This window comes from Mya arenaria, chromosome 9 (genome assembly GCF_026914265.1).
Source record: "Mya arenaria isolate MELC-2E11 chromosome 9, ASM2691426v1".
Classification (NCBI taxonomy): domain Eukaryota; kingdom Metazoa; phylum Mollusca; class Bivalvia; order Myida; family Myidae; genus Mya; species Mya arenaria.
The window spans coordinates 12,345,758-12,366,150 of NC_069130.1; the positions used below are offsets into that span (position 1 = coordinate 12,345,758).

General features: G+C 33.3%; 1 protein-coding gene and 1 long non-coding RNA gene across 3 annotated transcripts; both read right to left on the reverse strand.

The window, feature by feature from the left end:
• Positions 1–6,872: 6,872 nt before the first annotated feature.
• LOC128203190 (uncharacterized) lies at positions 6,873–11,353 on the reverse strand. Its single transcript, XR_008255888.1, has 4 exons — positions 11,163–11,353; positions 9,154–9,355; positions 7,778–7,984; positions 6,873–7,296 (listed from the first exon to the last, which is right to left on the reverse strand). It is a non-coding gene; the product is annotated as an uncharacterized LOC128203190 (long non-coding RNA).
• A 959-nt stretch (positions 11,354–12,312) lies between these two features.
• Positions 12,313–16,318, reverse strand: LOC128203387 (tyrosine-protein phosphatase non-receptor type 20-like). 2 transcript variants are annotated; one of them, XM_052904792.1, is made up of 8 exons: positions 15,935–16,318; positions 15,727–15,829; positions 15,408–15,484; positions 15,078–15,179; positions 14,613–14,741; positions 14,239–14,396; positions 13,818–13,953; positions 12,313–13,622 (listed from the first exon to the last, which is right to left on the reverse strand). In XM_052904792.1, the coding sequence occupies exons 1-8, from the start codon at positions 15,974–15,976 to the stop codon at positions 13,524–13,526; spliced, it is 846 nt and encodes a 281-aa protein (XP_052760752.1). In that variant the 5' UTR covers positions 15,977–16,318; the 3' UTR covers positions 12,313–13,523. The 2 variants fall into 2 exon arrangements, with proteins under 2 accessions (XP_052760752.1, XP_052760751.1); XM_052904791.1 differs by having other exon boundaries at positions 15,045–15,179.
• Between the last annotated feature and the right edge of the window lie 4,075 nt (positions 16,319–20,393).

A 20,393-nucleotide genomic window follows, 5' to 3' on the forward strand; every position in this document is an offset into this window, starting at 1 on the left:
CGAGGATGTGACGATACTCAAGTTATTCAACACCCTACTTTAGGAGATGTTACAGTACAAAAAAACAAGCTTCATCTAGCCCTAGCTGGTCCAAGTATTTTCTACAAAAACCACAGTAAAAGGCAGCAATTACCTACCAGAAGAACAGACAAACCCTGGCATAGTAGAGCCAGTAACCAAACCCGGCCGGAAAAAGAGATAATTACTAATTTACCAGAAAACCAGACTGAGAGAACCACCCTAACCCAAAACGCTACCAATGACGAGCAATGCAGTCCAAGAACAACTGTCCAATCACCAAAAGACAAAGGTAAAGAGCCTATAGACGAGCAAAGTGGATCCCCAAACAGTACACAAAGGACCCCTGATGACTCCTCTTTTTTAGACGAAGAAAGGACCCTGTCACCGGGAACACGTCTACATCGATAGAGACTTTAAATATTTGCTCATTCAATTGCAAAAATGTAAAAACAAACACCGAAGCGATATGTCAGATAATGAAAAGTAATCAAATCCTACTGCTACAAGAAACCTGGTTATTCGAAAATAATATTAACCTGCTAGGAGAAATTGATAAAAACTTTAATTACATCGGAAAAGGAGCTGATAATGATGACCCTATTTTACCCTATCAATTACCAAGAGGTTATGGAGGCGTAGCTGTTATATGGGACAAATCCATTGACCATCTATTAAATACCATTAAAGACGGAAACGAACGAATACAGTGTATTGAATTCAAATCGTTATCTCATAATATCTTGATAGTATCTGTTTATATGCCTTCTCGAGGTTCAAAGAAATCAGACTTAGAATATGCAGAAACACTTGAGTATCTCTATGATATCTGTGAAAAATATAAATCCACACATGAAATATTAATAGGTGGTGACATGAACGTTGATCTATCGAAAAATGAATGTAAATCGGACAAAAGAACTCTACTGATCAAATCATTTATTGAACAATATTCTTTGTGCTTTGATGTTAGTGGTAAAACCTATGTATTGTCAACCGGTGTAGAATGTTCGGAGATTGATTACTTTCTAAAACCTATCGCAAACAATAACTATAGTATCAAAATAGTCCTGAGTGATATACCAGAAAACCTATCGGATCATTACCCTATTAGCATGTCACTGAAATGTTCATTCAAGAAACAGTGTACCAAACAAGTGACTACTTTATATAAAAGGAGAATAAACTGGGAAAAGATTGACAAGGAAACATATCAGAATCTGATCAATGAAAAAATACAACACCTAAGAGTCACAGAAACAGCCGACATCTCTTCGATAACTGAGAACACCAAACAGATAATCCAAATTATTAATGACTCTATGCAAACTTTTTCTAGGAAACCACGCAGTATGAAGGCGAAACCAAAATTAAGAGTATGGAACCATGACATAGCAAATTCTCTGAATGCACTTAAATGTTCATACAAAGAATGGAAAGATGCTGGAAAACCAACTGAAAATGGAAATCTATCACACACAACAATGAAAGTAAAAAAGAAAGAATTTCGTAGTAAATGTAGAATAGAGCATGCCAGACGCAAAGATTATGAACGTGAAAGAATAATGGATACAAAGATTAATGATAAGAAACTCTTCTATAAACTGGTCAACTCTCAGAAGAGAAAACATAATGTACTAGAAAAATTAAATGTGAATGGAAAAGAGCTTGAAAGCCAAGAGAATATCATCTCTGGTTTCCACGAACACTTTAGTGCACTAGCAGATTTAACAAATTCTGATGAATATGACAGTGATTATCATCAACAAGTTATTAATGAAGTTTCACTGATGGATGACATAGTTCTTGATACAGAGGTAGAGCCTGTAACTGAACCAGAATTAGATGAAGCTATTAACTCAATTAACACAGGGAAAGCTGATGATATTTTTGGAATGACAATTGAAAATATAAAATATGGCGGTCCACTGTTAAGAGAGAAAATATTAGAAATTATGAATAGAATATTTCAAACTGGCCAAATCCCGGACCTTCTTAAAGTTGGAATTCTCACTCCTGTATTCAAAAACAAAGGAAAGTGTCAAGACGTTACAAACTACCGTGGAATAACAGTCTTGCCAGTCATTGAGAAAATTATTGAATCTGTGATAAAACATAGAATCAATGATACCATAATAGACAAGCAAAACCCATACCAAAGAGGATTTACAAAGAACACATCTCCACTTCATGCTTCATTAGTATTAGAAGAAATAATTAGAGAATGTAAGGACAACAAAGAAAACGTAGACATAATATTGTTGGATGCCAAATCAGCATTTGATGTAGTTGACCATAAACACTTACTCAGAAGAATCTATCATATGGGAATTCAAGATATGCATTGGACTTTACTTAAGAATATTCATGAAAATACAGCAAGTATAGTGCAGTGGCAAGGCAATAGATCTGAACAATTTCCTGTACTACAAGGGGTGAGACGAGGTGGAGTACTCAGTGCTGATTTATATAAATATTTTGTGAACCCTTTACTGAACAGACTACAAGACAAGGAGATTGGTTGTAAAATTGGAACAACAAGATGCAATGCCACAGCCTGTGCGGACGATATTACATTGAACTCTACAGTGAAGAAAGAAACTCAAATCCTGATTGACATAGCTGAAAACTTTGCAAAGCAAGAAAGATACCATTTTCAACCCAAAAAAACAGAACATTTACATTTACATATTACACCAACTACAAAAAGTGCTAGTAATGTTGAAAATGGAACCTATACAATTAATGAAAATGTGATAAAAACTGTTGACTCTACAACCCATCTTGGAATTAAACGTACATCTACAAAAGCCCAGTCTACTGACAATAACATAACAAAGGCCAGAAAAACACTGAATAAACTATTCTCAGATGAGTTGCATGGTTATCAAAGAACTGACCCTCAAACCCGTTTACATCTATTCAACCTTTATGTACTACCAATACTGACTTATGGATTAGAAGTTATTCTACCAGGGAAATGTGCTATGGAAAAATTAGAAGTGTTTCAGAAAAAAAGTATAAAACAACTACTATCCTTGCCAAACAACACAGCGGATGCAGCGATATATATTATATCTGGAGTCCTACCTGTAGAAGCTCAAATACATAAAAAAGCATTAACATTACTAAACAACATCTGCCTACAAGATGACAACTCTATAGAAAAAACTCTCGCTCAAAGACAGACAATTGTGAAAGACGGAAAAAGCAATAGTTGGTTCATTGAAATCAGGAGACTACTGTGGTTTTATGATCTTGATGACATTACTTCAGTAATATCCAACCCATTTAAACGTGTCGTATGGAAAAACAAAGTAAAAAGTGTAGTTAACTACAAGTGGAAAGAACAAATCTTAACAACTGCAGTACATTACAAAAGTCTACAACACATGAACTTTCAATTCTATCAACCTGGACATACACATCCTATACTAAGAATAAAAACCAAATCAACAAGAGACATTACCCGCATACCAGTGAAACTAAAACTACTTGTGGGAACATATATCCTTCAAAGTACGAAAGCAAACTTCAACCAGAATTCTGTGAATCCCACATGTCAACTATGTAATGAATCTAGTGAGACGCTGGAACACTTTATATTAGAATGTATCAACCTACAAACAGTTAGAAAGCCCATAATCAATGACATTATAATAGAATTTAATAAGTGTGCAAAGAAAGATGGTCAGTGGCAGACCTTGAACCAAATCGAGAGAGTAAGATACTTAATTGACTGCTCCCACCTACTAACTAGACCTACTGAAGATGACATACAGAGATTAGCAGACCTAGAGTACCAAATCAGAAGACTTCTATACTGTCTTCATACTGAGAGATACAGACAATACGCGGCCTTAGGCGGTGTTAATGGCTCTGCTAACCGACTGTACACTATTACATAGGTAGTGTTGTGACGTGTACAGTGCGGGTGTACATATACCAGTGATGCGTAAATAATTGGTTTAAACATTGGTGACGGTGATAAACCATACGTGGTAAAACACGGTTCTCCAACGTTGGAGGAAAGATACAGAATACAGAATACAGAATACAGAATATAGATGCCTTTTCACGACAGTTGTGTTATTTTTGTGTTTTATAACCAAAATTCTCGCTGAACGTACAACTTTAAGCAAATTAAGACAGATATAAAAACGTAAATACATTTAGGATACATTAAGCATTTCAATTTAGTATCGTCTATAAATGAGACATAATAAGTTTTATATCAGTGACGAACGAATGCAGCAGCGTCTGCATAACAGGCAATGTTATATATTATTTATCAAGATAAACCCAAACAACCCCCTAATTGTGACCCTTCAACTTTAAATCAACAACGGACATATGTCTTGTGCAGTAAATAACTTATTTATTATTATATAATGTTCATAGATGATAACAGTTAAATGTTTATTCTTTACAATAGCAGAAATCAATCTATTTACATTTAAATTAGTTCCGTTTGACAATTTATTACTATCTTCTTTACATTATACTTCAATAGTAAAATTATAATTCTTCATGACAGACGTCGAGGCTACATAGAATTTATTTGAGACATGTCATTGTTGCAGTCGCGGTAACTCCGTTATAGAAAAAAAATCAATTTCTTTATGCCATTTTGTCATCTCACTTTTGATCTTTGAAATAGTATATATATGTTTCAAAGTCTTTTATGGGGAAAGGCGTATACTTCTCGGAAAGAATAATCACACAGCCAGCTTTTCATGTAGATAACAACTCTCCTCCGTTTGTCAAGTAGCATAGATCAACATTGAATTGGGCCTGATAATGTCAAGTCAAAACAGGCATTTTTTTATTATTTTTTCAAAACCTTACTTCAAAAGGTACAAGTAGAGTTTTCAATGTATCAAACATTGCTGTCAATGATCGACATTGCAAGCTTCAGCTATAAACCATCAAATTAAAATAATGCACAAATTCATTTAACAAAGAACTGGAGTAATGTTTAAATAGGATATATATATAAACTTAAAGTATCTGAACGCATACTCATCTCAATTGTATTTAAACAATGCCTTAATGCCCGCGGGCGTCTCTGTTCATACGTGTGTGTTAACAGAGTGATTTGTGGTTAGCCTTGCATGAACATTGTTCAACCTTTCCAATAAATTGTTCAGTTGAAGGCGGGAAGAGCAATAGAACGAACATTTATTCGTTTTGCTGATGCCAAAATGTTTCAATTAAAGGGGTTGTTTTAGATGTTATTTTTTTCAATTTCTGGTGATCGTCCCGATACTCGGATTATTCTTAGAGGAACTGCTTAATAGAATCAAAGCGCTGAAAGCGCTGCAAGACTGTCGGTGACATAACTGAAGCAAGCAAACACTACCGCAAAGTTCTTTCAAATGAAACGTGATCAAATGATTTCATACAAATGATGAACACTCTTTAAGGTAGATGAAGAAGGATAAATGTGATTATAATAAGCACAAATATATTGGCCCTACTTAATCATGTATCCAATGGCCTACAAGATTCTTAATTCAAATTTCCTAATTTTGAACCGCTTTAAATTAGTTAAATGCATATTCATTATGTTAAAATTGCTTCAATTTATGACGTCGCTTATAACAGTTTCAGTAAGCAATTACATTCCTTCATTTCATTAGGGTCTGTTGAAGCCTATGTCTTTAAAATGCAAATACAATACAAACTATACCCAATATTCAAGGGACATAATAAAAATATAACTTTAAAATGATGCTCTTTCAAGCCTAAAAATGCCTCCCAGAACTTTTATCAACAGAGTCCACATATCTACAAAATTTGTGCTCGAGTTATATTCTTTGATATAAAAGTGAAAACAAATCTGCATGGTGCTGTGGCATCATACCATGAAAAAAACTAATATCTTTAAAATTTGTTTTCTAGTTTGTTTTTATTATAAAAGTGTTAATAAATCTGCATGGTGCTGAAGAAAAAAAACTAATGTCTTAAATTTCAAACCTGCAGCATTAATTAGCGCCATGTTGTCAAGAATATCTGGACAATTGAATGAAATATGCATGGACCGAAATGACAGCTGGTTTTTCATTGACAAAAGATGCCTTTGAGGCAGTTTTAAGATTATGCTATTCAAAGTATGAGGGTAGTTGGTACAGTTTTCACTCATATTCAGATGATGGCTGATATTTGCTGATAAACATGTATCCTCTTAGCAGCAGGGAATAAGTAAATGACATAGTTTTAATGACCAATATTGGAGATGTGACCTTGACCTCCAAATGCAAAGGGGTCATCTGCTGGTCACCCCAAACCTAAATTTCAAGTTTGAAGGCCATGGGTGCAGACTTTGTCGAGTTGTCACACAGGCAAGCTTTTTTGCGTTCAATGGTCTGTGACAAATCAATAGGGCTCACCTACTGGTCAGGCCCAACCCTAAAGTCAAGTTGTTCAAGGGCCATGGGTGCAGGCTTTGTCCAGTCATTATTAATACAACCTTTAAGCATTCAAAGTCACTGTGACCTTGACTTTTGACCCAATGACCCCTTAAATCAATAGGATCTTCTAATAGTCAGACTTAGCCTCCATGTTGAGTTTGAGGGCCATAGGTGCAGGCATTGTCAACTTATCAGTCAGATGTATGATTTGACACCTTCCTGTTCAAGGTCACTGTGACCTTTGACCATATTACCCCTAAAATCAAAAGGGGTCATCTACTGGTTAAACCAAACTTTCATGTCAAGTTTGACAATAGGTCTAGGAATTGTCGAGTTATCACCCGGAAAAGCTTTGGTCTACTGTCAGACAGACGGACGTAGTGGTCAACATGTGCAAAGCAATATACTCCTCTTCTTTGAAAGGGGCATAATAAATTGAAATTGATTAAATATTTTTGTTTATTATGTTAATTAACTTACACTACATACAACAAGTACCATTTTGATATTTTCGAATGCTCATTTGGGCATGTACATGGGTTTTGATCTGACTATGAACATGAAACTACATAGTGATGTTCCCTCCTATCAATTCTAAATTTAAATAACCATGAGAAAAAAAGAATGTTTTCACTGCACCATGAATAAATATGTCAAACAAAATAAATGTCAAGTTATTCAAGATTAATTTAACACTGTTCTTTTGATGATTTCCGTGCATTCCTGACTGCAGGTTTTTCCCATTTTCCCACACAGTTATTTCATATTGGCCTTACAAGGTCAGATCTTGAGTTGGGTCTTCATTGCTGGACACCATCTCTTTATCTCCACAGAAAACACACTGGTGCAAATTTCACTGCAACAACTGCAAAAAAAGTTATATTATATTCTAACTGAACTCTGCATCAATATTCAATTATTTTTTATTGGATTTAGGAAATGTCTTTGTTTTAAAGAGTTCATGTAAATTAATGCATTTTTTTTTCAATTTAATGCATTATCATGCTGGACTCTTTGACATTGATGGTTAAAACAAAGAAGGCATATGATTTGTTTACAGATTAAACATGATTAATTATAAATGTGTTCTTTAATTAATAGACAAGTGGCAACAATTTCCCCAGTTAAAAAAGCTTACATTTGTATATCTGCAGATTAATCATTTGCATTTCTTTTGCTTTGACCATTTAAGTCAAATGAGTTAGACATGATAATGCATTAAAATAAGAAATATATTTTTGGGCATCAATCTATAGTGTATTGCCTTCAATCCAGAAATAAATTTCTTCTCAACAGATGCTAAATTATAAAAAAATATATAAACCAAGATTTTGATTATGACATACCTGCATAGTTAGTGGTCTCCATAACTGCTCAGAAATGCTCCCTATGACAAACTAAGTGCTGGTGTATGGCTGGGTAATAGTGCTGCTCCAACCAATAGCGCAATTCTTCCTACAGGTGGACCAGCTCCTCAATATGGTTTCTGTCATGGCAGTGATAACAGTATGTAACATGCCCTTTTCTACTTTCCAGAGAATGAATCTTCCAATCTAAATTACAAATTTAAGAACAAATATATACATATGCACATGTAATGTTGTTAAAAACAAACCATTTAGATGCCACAAAACTATAAGATTTTAGGTGAAAATTGAGCCAAATCAAAACATTTAGTCATTTAAAGCTGCACTCTCACAGATTTACTGTTTTTACAACTTTTGTATTTTTTGTCTTGGATTGACCTATTTTTTTTGCTAAAATATCTGCAAACCAGTGATATAAGACTACTGACAAAATATTAGATTGCAGACCCCCATATTTCAGGTCGAAAACAAAGGTTTTATGGCTTAAAGCGTTACTAACGGTTTAAGAAAAATGCATAAAACATTTTGAACTTAAATATAAACATTTTCTGACAAATTTATTGTCAGCAATCTTATATGAATGGTTAACATGCATTTTCACATAAATTGGCCCGTTCCAAGACAAAAAATAAATAAAGTAGTCAATACGTTCAATCTGTAAGAGTGCTGCAACTCTTAGTCACAGATTGAAGGTTTTGACAACTTCTTTTACTTTTTGGCTTGGAATAAGCCAATGAAAAGCAGTATGAAAACTGATGAAATAAGTATGCGGACAAAAGATAAGATCATGTTTTTTATATTTACATTTGTAACTATTGGTTTTATGGTTAAAAGCATTACTAACGCTTTACTAATAATGAGATTTTTGGCACAGAACATCATCTTTTGACCGTATTAAAATAAGAAAACAGCGTTCCAATATTTTCAGTTGTCTTTTTTGACTGAATTAATATAAGAAAGCAGCGATCCCCTTTTTCCAGTTGTCTGTTATGTCCAGTGTTCAGAAATTCGCATAAAATAATTCATTACAAGACCAAGAAATAAAAAAGAGTTGGTAAAACACAATCTGTGAGAGTGCAGCTTAAACATATGATATGCATTATCAGCCAAGTGCAGACCTACTCACATCCTGGCTACACAACCAGTACATTCATCAGCTTTACTGATTCGAACCAGGCACATTTATATTGGTAAACTAGCATTTTACCATTCTGTGCTGGCCAGTAAAGTTCTCATTTGAATTAGAATTCAAAATGTATATACCTTTGTTCATTTTTTTGCCAATCTCTGTTTCAACTGAACTTCCTAAATGAATGAGAAGTTTCAAAAAATAATTACAGTATCTCAGTAAATACCTGCATTTATGTGTTCTTGTGCAATCTGTCAGCTTTGATAGGCTCAGGTTTCATTTTGTCCACCTCAATACTTGTAATCTTCTAGTCTGATGTACTGCCATCCAATTTTTAAGTCAGGTCAGGCAGCCATTTCAGCTTTGTTCCAGTTGATTGTATCAGATGATGTTAACAATACTAGCCTTGTATCCAGGCACTTCTCAATCTGAAAGTTTACAAAAGAACATGGCCTGTAATATTTAATAAAAAAATCATAATTGTTTACTTCTGGATGATGGGTTCCATGACCATGTGAACACTTGCATGGAGATCTGTCAAACTGAGTAACTGATTTTTAGGCAGCTCCCAGCTTGGCTCTTCAATTGACAGGTGCATTATACATTATAGAGACAATAAATCAAACACTTGGAAGCACTAGTCCAAACAATAGTAACTTAACTGATCTTTTTACAAATTTTGAAATGGCATATCCTTCACATATAATTTTTTTGTACCAAAAGTGGGTAGCTATTCCGATTGGGATTCCGGATCAGATAATTATATATACCGGTATCTAAAATATGAGTTATGTACACAAAAAATAAAAGCTGACGAATTATTATGAGTTTGATGAGTGTTTTTCTTCATTTCATACTGTCAAAACATAATGATATAAACTGTTATACATGAAGATCACCTGCATTAGGCTGCGGTGCATAGATTTAAATAGATGTAAAATGGTTGTGTTTTTTAATGCATTAAATGCTTGTTTTGTGAAAAAAATCTTTGCACTTACATGGTAATAACTAAAATACGAATATAAACCTTTAATATCTATATTTCAAACATATAATACTTATCTAACTACGATTTCAATATCTTTCAACCCCCACCCTGTTTTGCACAAACCCGATTAGACGTAAGGGATTGGAAGAATCCCATATAACACGTCTATTCTTTTAGACTATTGAAGCACATATATGTTCTTTTTTGATGGTTGAGACGTTTCAGGTTAAACAACAATTAAAACTGCAAAATAATTTTAGTGAATAATCAACTCTGAATTGAAAGTAACATGAAGATGTTGTAGTGAAGGATTTGCCATATATATATATATATATATATATATATATATACATTTTTTTTTTAATCGTAAAAAGAGTCCATCAACGTACAAATATTTAGACTAAGAGATGTAGATCAGCTAGATGTACCTTCTAGTCCAAATAATTGTACGTTGACAGATTTTTTTTCGATTTTTGATACAGCAAATCCTTCACGTACAAATTGTTTTGTACGAAAAGTGGGTAGTTATTCCGATCGGGATTCCCGGTTAAAGCATATTGCATCTATAACATATCATAAAAACAAGAAATATTACCAGATAATGTTATTTTATATAAATTCCGTAACCAAAAAGTAATATCAAGCAAATAATTATGAGTTTGATGGGGTTTTTTTCATTTCATTCTGTCAAAACATAAGAATATATACATGAAGGGCACCTGCAAGGCTGCAGTTCACAATTTTAAAACAATTGGAACATTTCGGCCATCAATTGTAACAACTCGCCATCTTCGGTAAGCTTCGAGATAGTCAATCCCTGTTGGATACTGGCTGAGGTGTTCAGATTGTTCAGCCAAGGTCGAGTTGTTACGATTGTATTTTTGAGTTGTTACGATTGTATTATCTCGAAGCTTGTCGGAGGTGGCCGAATTATTACGACTGGGTCAAGTTAACCACTTGGCATAATTGTTGTCTGTATCAGTCAACTTACCTTTTAATGAAAAGGTAAATAATGTGTTTTAATGCATTAAATGCTTGTTTTTTTTTGCAAAATAGCTTTGCACTTCCATCTTAAAATATGAATATAAATCTTTACTTTATTATCCATTTCAACCATAAAATACTTCACTTAATAAAATTTCAATATTTTTCAAACACCCCCGCTTTTTGCACAAAACCGTTTAGACGTTAGGGATTGGAGGAATCCCGTATAACACGTCTATTATTTCAGACTAATGTACATGTACCTTCGTGTCCGAAATCGATCACTTCCTGGCAGCTCATTTCTGGATTGTCTCCATCTAAATTTAACATTTTTAGACGCATACATTGATGCCATTTTTGCTTCGATTGATGTTAAAGCAATAGCACTAAATACAGGTCGGTTATTTTGTAGAAGAACGTGTTCGAAGTAACATTCAATTTCATTTCCGCATTATCGCCGCCATATTGTGTATGACTTTAAAAACTACACCCTATAGTCCAAAATAACAATAGGCATAACGTTGACACACTGTGATAGGTATAATCCAAATAATTTACTCAAACAAATACAATAGTTCGATTGCTGCTGAAAAAAATCATTTGAAACATAAAAGCTATTTCACAAAATATTACATGACATGAACTCTTTAACCGCGTATGATTTATTTCTTAATAGCTTTCATTCATAAAATAAGTTCTTTGCCGGGGTTTGCCGGGTCAGTCTTGAATGTCGGGATATGTGTGACGTCACACGGGGTGCAAACATGTGGTGTAGCTTACTATTGGATGTAGGGTAAAATGACATCGTATGTAAATGCTATACTTTCATTATTTTTCATTATTTTGTTCAATAAAACTCACCAAATTGCAACGGTACAACTATACTAAGAGTAACACGCAATGTTTGTCATAAAAAAGGCAATAACGCGTTAAATACACATAAGCAGGTACTTGACGCCCCACATTCACGTTAGCAGTTCTGTTGCTACGCAGGTGGTGTGTATTAATATATTCATGTTCAATATGTCGTGTCAGGCGACTAGTCGCGTTTCTGAAATACCGCTCTCTAAAGACTGTCGGCTTGCAGCCGACAGTCTAAAAACATATTCAACTGTGAATAGTTGTTGGTTTGCTTTACAATTTTATCTTCAATGTAATTAAAACATAACACAGGAAGATAACGTTTATTGGAAAAACTGAAATACAAATGAAATGCTCAAATGGTGTGAAGTTGATCAAGCATATCAGTGAATATACACTTATTATGTAAATACAAAAGAAATTGACAAGTGTATCAATAAATTCGAAAAATTGTATCGAAAATTGATCCTAGTTGTCCCAAATCGCCGAATTGGAAAATCAACATACTAGGCCATAACACAATCGAAATGTATGGCAATATTCTGATAACGTTGTCAAGTTAACTTTGACAACAAGTAGACATTTGATTCCGAAAAAGGTCAATGGATTGATTCCCGTTTTAATTCACGAACAAATAAGATGGTGAAGAAAAAAATGGAACCAAACCAGATTTTTTTTTCAAATTAAATGGTTCACGTTTAAGTTGGGAACCAACAATAAATATGAAAAGAACATTAAGAACCAAACCTCACAAACAGTGAATTTATTATTTGAATGGCATTCTTTGTCATGATCAGGTTTATTAATCTGATTAATTAGTTCCCGTTTCATTTTGGAAAAATATGAAAAGAAAACTGATATTCTTTATTTTGGTCAGAGTTATGAGAAAACCCTAGTGAATATGATATATATTTGGCGTCATCTATGACTGTCTATATATCGGTTATTTAATTATACAAATCATTTCTAGTTCATGATTTGGGCTAATGCAAATTTATGAAAATGAAGGATATCAGGTGAATAATATATTTTCCAAAAATAAAAAAGGCTTCTATACAAATTTATATGAGATGCTAAGCAACAGTACTACACACCAGAAATACGCAGGTGTATATGTTTAATAAAATGCTAAATATATAAATAAAATTCGTGCCAATCTGCTCATAAAACTAAAGACATTTCCTGTTTAAAAAGAAAACACTTACGAAAATTAAAAATAAGTGCTCTTATTAACGCTTATAACACCTACAATCATACTTTTAAGCTCGATTTATTACAGAAATTATTAAAAAATAAATCGTTATGACATTGTTATTCAAATTTCAAATATAATGTGTATTCAAAGCTAAATGTATAAGGGCAACGCAAACAAAATGGAATATAATTATATCTATAGTAAAATAATAATAAAAGTTATGTACAGTTCAATTATCTAATATATCAAAAAAGTTCAAATATTCAACTTATTAAAAAAAAAACTAAAGAGTATACACCATGGTAAAATTAAAACAAGCATAACAACATGCAACTAATTACAAGGAGATTTACAATGCAATGTTTATGTTTATATTGGCAGGTGAAATACTCGTGTTCTGCATAAAGGTGATGCAATAAAAGGCCGTTGAAATAATTGTCATCATGTCTTCACCTTGTGAAAAGCATGACTTAATATTTCATCATATGCCTAGTAAATGTATGTATATTCATGTCTTCGTGTCAATGGTAACCCTACGTGTGCCATTGTTCCGAGATGGTCGAATCGTTCATTCCCTCTGGATATTTCCACTTATGTTGTAATACACAGCGTTATCTGCTGCGTTCACGGAATGGAGAACACATTCGTAGCAGAAGAAAAACTGTTCCTGAAAGATCAGACTCGTACAATAATGCAATACGAATTAACCTTGTGCCTCTTAAGAGACTCATTGTTAATTTTCTTCCTTCTTCGTTTTTCATTGTGGTTTCAATTGTATAATTGGGATACAAACCCATTACAAAGCAGATTTTTCTTCCATGCAATATGAAACATCTGTTTGAAGAAGTGTTTTTATATTTACCTTATTTGGAATAGCGAGCGGTCTTCTAGTTCTGACTTTCTGCACCGCATTGACCACGCAGACTTCATTATCATCACTCAGTTGTTCAAGTAATGTCGAGACAACACAAAAAAGGCCGCTCTTTCCAGCACCGTTTCTATCACAAAAGTTATATATCGTGTTAGGAAACGTGTCTTAGAAAGTAGAAACATACATGCATTATTTTAACCCTTCAAATATTTTCTTTGCAATATGTTTTCGATGTTTAATTAACAATGTTCGTTTATTGCATGGTTGAGATTAGAATGTACATCACCACACACACACGAAATTCGATTTACGCAATTATCCAATGTATAAACAAATGACGAATGTAATGTTAATAATTTCACTAAAAACAAATCTAAGTTCGAATGGGGGCTCAAGCAAAGTTTGAACGTACAGACAGTACAACAGTATCGGTCCCTTCAAGTGAGATGCTTTAGATGCGTCTTCAACCTCTTTGATGAAGGCAACAAAGAGTTCTGGAGACTTCGGAACATTGTGTTTTGTATCCCATTCCAAATATTCATAGTGTGGAATCGTCACATCTTTCTTGGTCTATGCTCCAATGAAAACATACTTTTTTATACACAATTATTTTATTGCAATTGTGCCAATTAATAAATGAGTGTTGCTGTTGTTTGCGGCTATTGGTGTTGTTAACATTTAATTCATTAAAAAATACGAATTTGTTTTCGAAGTATATTTACAATCAAAAGAGAGAATTATATTTTTTTTTAAATGTGTGCGCAATCAAAATGTCTTAAATCTTACTTTTCCTTCCAGTACGAAATGCACTTTGCTTTTCACACAGTGGCTTGTACTTTGATCTGTGGTGGTTCGTACAGAAACCTTACCCTTCTTCATTGTCTGATTGTCACCAGGAAAGTACAAGCCAATCCCCTTTTTAAACGATAAAAGTAACCATACTTTTAGATCGAAATGCGATATTTACAGGGTATAATAAGTGGTGATATGCTACGGAAAATACTATTTCAATTTGTAGAATTCCTACAAGCATGCCGTTAATGATTACTATGACTAATACAATATATTTGAAGATGTTATCCCATAATGATACGTCATGTTTTGTATAAAAATAATAAAAATATAAAATAAAAACTCAATGTAAATTCCAATCTAGGCTTAGTGTAAAAATACAAATCTTAATTCATGATTAAAATATCTTGCCGGTCCACTTTTTACCTTATCCTTTTCCAAGTGTGCCTCCATACTAACGATACAGGAACAGGTTTCTTGAACAGCAAGTGCAATGAAATCAGCAATTGTGGTCGGCATAGGTGTTTGCGCAACCAAGAAGCGGTCTTTTGTTTTTAAACTCTAAAAAAGAGATTCGTCACAACATCACTGTAGGGTTTTGTTTTCCTCGCTTAGATGTATAGGCCTTTGTCTTAAGTCTCTATACAGGTATTATTTAGTTGTTTTTTATTTCTGGGCTTGTCTCTATAGCTTACCTTGTCTTATCATTTTACATTTAATGGACTGGACAACTGTCATCGAGCGATAAATTTAAAGCAAACTATCATGTCATGCAAAGTTTACACTTACGTTGATGTATATCGCATTGATGTAATTAGATTCGCCTGTTTTCAAAAACATATTAAGATGCGGTCTGTTGGGATCACCTAACAATACACAGAACCAAACATATACATTATATAAACATTAGGAAGACTGCAAGGGACTAAGCTTGGTTAATATAACATGTTATCGCGAATAAAAAGAGTTTCAAAATATTTATCTGAATTTATAGAAAGGCTAACAAGTTAACTCTTTATTACTGAGTTTAATTTTTTGAATAATTGATTTTGATGTTTACAGTATACATCTCAGTGAGATAGTAAAGTTGTCGAAATACTCGGTGTACCTGGTATATCCGCGTGTTTTCTGTTCTTTTTTGTCAGCAGCCGATTCATTGCAATGGCTTTTAAATCCTTATCCGACTTGTACTCATGACTCAATTCCATTTTCTAAAGTATATTTCCAAATGCAATATTATGTTTAAATAATGATAACGCATTATATACAAAGTCAATTCATACTATTCACTTTCGATATTTTAAGAATATTTGTACCTCAAACTGCTTCTGTATCGTCTGTTTACTTGATTTCTCCATTTATTCACTGAAGTGTTCTCTTCTTATCAACGGACAATCAAGAGTCAATGTATGGACCAAGGCTTGGTGAAGATACTTGTATTGACTCTAAAATAGCAATTCTAAAATAGTTATCTTGCTTGTTGTGTGGCACTGTGAAGGACAATGAATGAATGCAAGTAATATACTAACTACAAGTGATGCATCAACTATTGGTGTTATTCTGACAGAAAGTAACGAGTGGTCTGGTGGTATAGATACAAACCTCAAACAAAATTATTTTTGGCTCGAGGGCTGCATATGCTTTTTTCTACCACTTGAACGGACCCGATCATGATTAATTTCAACTTACACGAAGCTGTGCTAAATTTCTCTACAAGTGGTAGAAAAAAGCATATGTTCAACCTAGTACCTTGTAATAACTATATTTATTTTCAACAATCTGTTTATTTCAAGCCTAGTATATCCGTATACTGTGTCTTCTAGCGCGGTAACAAGTAGGCGGATATAATTCTTTGTTCAGTTCAGGACGCATATATGTCCTTATTGAATGCCTACCTGGACGACAACCAGTAGGCGGCTGTCATTAATTAATATGTGATCAAATCAGGTCTGGTTTGTCTTTATTTGTACCGAACAGGGAGACAACTAGTAGGCTGATTCACTAGATGTGCACATGAGGGCACAACCGGTACAAGCAGGCCAATATATGTTTACTCAGGCCCAGTATGTTTTTTAATGGAAAAATACGAAATAGCTGCTAATTTTAAATTAATTGTTAACTATGTGCTACTTCAATAATTAAGTTTCAATGCATTGTACACATCGATGCCAAGTTAATGTCATTTTTCGACAGTTTTAAATTTTTTTTCGCTATTTTTTCATCTGTGAGACAGTCCCTTTAAACACATCATGCCTATTAGTCGAAAGAAACCTAACATATTTTTTTCAAATAATAACTGGGATATGACTATGACTATTAGTCGAAAGAAGATATGACCTTCTGCTGAAAATTTTCAATGTCTCCCAATGGTCGCAACGATGTTTCCCAAAGGTCGGATTATTCCAATGCTTTGGAAACTATTTATTAGCATTTATTAGTATTTCCATACTGTTGCTCTACATCTGTTTATGAAAAATTATTGTGGGGGTATTACGTTTAGCATACATGCATTATGTTCATTTCTACCTACAATGGCCATTATGTCTTAGAGCATAACAAAAAAATGATCTCCTAAACTAAACACTTGAGTTTCTATATTGACTTTGACTTCGACTTAATATTATATTATCAAAATTATCAAATATCACGATCTAATAAAATCTTTATATTTAAGACATAAAGGCAACAAACTTAAGTGTATCCACTGAGCTTGATATAATAATACCATGGAGACGACACGCGAAATATACGTTTAACAACCTAACAGTCAAATAAGCGCGATAACGCTGACAAGTTTCAACTAACTATTTTGATTGATAATATTTCAGTTAAAAATCTTTTGGCTACTTATTTTAATTCCCCAAAATACACACTATACAAAAAAAATAAGTTAAGGCATGAATTTCAATGTTTTTAGCAACATATAGAAGTGGAAAAATGAAAATACAAAGGTAATGAGTTGTTTTTTGGTAATCCATGGCCTAGTTTTGAATATGTGCTACATTTCTGTCAAAGGAAAGTGGTTCTTTTTGCTTAATATATATTCAAATTCTGAGCACTTTATGTGTGTCTACGGATGAGACATGGTGTCTACGAATGGGACATTGACATGTTGAGCTTCATATTTACGAATTACAATCAGATATTGATGCAACAAATAATATATTTGGTCACTGAATGGAAATGCAAAATCTGCCTGGTTGGTTATATGCTAAGCATATTCCTTGCTGGGAAAAACCATGCGTCTGCGGATGGGACAAAATTTTCTGTATTTTTGGGTGCATCCTTAGGCGTATGATAAATTTGGTAATGTAGATATTATGTATAAATTTCTTATTGCTATTGATAAATGAGTTGTAGTTCTTCCAATTGAGGGTCATATTTTCACAAATTACCATATTGCTAAGAAATTTTGGCCATTTTGTATCCCTGAATTGATAAAGCCAGATTTTGGTAACGAAATGGTGGGTTCAGTTATTTTAGTAGTACTCGGTCAGTCTTATGCAATTTCAATGAAATAACCTGCTAAAGAAAGAAGACTAAAGTGCTTACTCAATGCTCAATATATCTGATACAATTATTTTTCAGTATTTTTTGTATTTTTTATGTTAAAAAAGGGGTAATTTTGAAATGAAACATTGTAACGACAGTTTTTAGCCACATTTTGGCTATTTGGAGTCTGAAATTAGAAAACGCGTCAAATCAAGCGATGGAAGTCTGTATAAGTTGAGTCGACAGATATATTCTACATATCATGAGACATAAAAAGACAATTTTAACATAACATTTTAAGAAAATTACAACGTAACAACAGCAAAAAGGAAATTGTCATTATATCGTGACCAAGGCGTATACGATCCCAATTATTCATTTATGCTGTAGTATTTTTTATAAATAATAGCATAATAACAGTTGATGAATGTTAAATGAACTAAAATACTATGGGACTTTTTCTGGCTATCAGTGTAAAAACCTATAAAAAAAGGAATATATAAATAGTATATCCTGACTACCAACCCAATATGTTTGTAACCACAAACAATACTTAATTATCAATTCCTAAGTAAAAAATGAATTAGGTGTCATGTCTAGGAAGTTAAAAAAGCTAATTTTATTTCTCCATCCGAATCAAAGCGCGTGTTGTCACTTCATCAGAACGTTGGTTCTAAAACAAAATAAAACTCAAACATATTTATCAAATAATAACTGGTATAACATAATTAGTAGATAAAAAGACGTACGCAATATAATATCTTATTATTAAACACACAATGACTATAGGTCGAAAGAAGATATGACCTTCTGGTGAAAAGTTTCAATGTCTCCCAAAGGTCGCAACGATGTTACCCAAAGGTCTAATTTTTCCAAATGCATTGTACACATCCATGCCAAGTTTATGTCATTTTTCGACAATTTTATTTTTTTTTCGCTATTTTTTCATCTGTGAGATAATCCCTTTTAAACTCGAATGATATAGATTGCCTACAGCACTTAATGTTTAGTGGATGTTTACTATGTCCGTTTTATGAGAATTCTTTGCTGCCAGTTCATGGCGTATATCCATTGATGTTCAGTTCAGTTCAGATTTGTACTAGCATGTCTCGGGTTTGTTTCTTCTAGGGCAATAATCGGTAAGCCGATGCCAATATACACATTTATACACCGTTAATCCTTAGTCGAAATAAGGATTAACGATATGTCGAACAAACAATTTATAGACCAAACAGCATTCGCGATTTATTGGTGATATAAAACATAAAGTCGTGAAGATGTGCATCGTCGGCAACACCTTAACACCGTTATGAATGTTAGTTGAGTGATAGTTCAGTATATAATTATGTCGAATCAGTGTTTAATTAATAACAAATAACTTATTATGTATTAGTATGATTATACTTGTTTTATTTGAAATATATGTAAATCAAAATTAAAGCACATGCATGCATTCATAATGTAAATTAACATAACAAGGACATATAAATCCTGAAATGAACATAAAGCGATCTTTGCTTTCTTGTTACCGTCCTAGAATGCACTTAAACGCGACACTGAAGTCCTGAACAGGAAAAAGTGCCCTCCGCCTACTGGTTGTCGCACAAGTAGGCAAATGATAGCGACATAATAGTTCTGAACTGAAAATAATAACCTCCGCTTACTGATTGTCACCATTAAAAATAAGCATACTTGTCCGAGCCGAACACATAGTGACTTTAGCCGACCGGTCGTCACCCTAGAAGTCACTTATTAGAATATGTTGTTATTAATCAACTATTACGTATTTGACGAGATACAGAGAAAACGCTGTACCATTACCAGACAATTGAAGACAATTCAACTAAAATCGGCCAGTATCAACAAAACTAGGTCAATATGAGTTTCCTCCGTTTTGATTGGCTACAAAACTCGCCTAATATAGGATTTGAGATATGGGTTATTTTCATTGGCTTTCAAAACTCGTCTATTATGAGAAATATGCTGGAAATCACTTTTAAAACAGCCATTTTGTTTTCCGTTTTCTGACTGTTTTGAAAATTGCGTGCATCGTATTAACTTATTTTGAATACTTGAACCTATTGAATGATTGAACCACTTTGTACGGTTTGATATTACACTTGTATTTTACGAATATTTTGTGCACACCGACAACATGGACGACGAAGGTAAAACATTTGATGTTTGGCTAACGATTTACGAAATTAAGATGAAAAGAAATGTTTCCTTATAATCATTAATGTACAGAGTTTTTTCATAAGTATTTGCAATGTCACTTTGAAG

Coding starts and splice junctions, on each gene's coding strand:
- LOC128203387 (XM_052904791.1), bottom strand. CDS start 15,976: ATGGAGAAATCAAGTAAACAGACGATACAGAAGCAGTTTGAG. Junction 14,397..14,612: donor ATTTCGTACTGGAAGGAAAA/GTAAGATTTAAG, acceptor ATTGGAGCATAG/ACCAAGAAAGATGTGACGAT. Junction 13,623..13,817: donor CGCTCGCTATTCCAAATAAG/GTAAATATAAAA, acceptor CTGATCTTTCAG/GAACAGTTTTTCTTCTGCTA.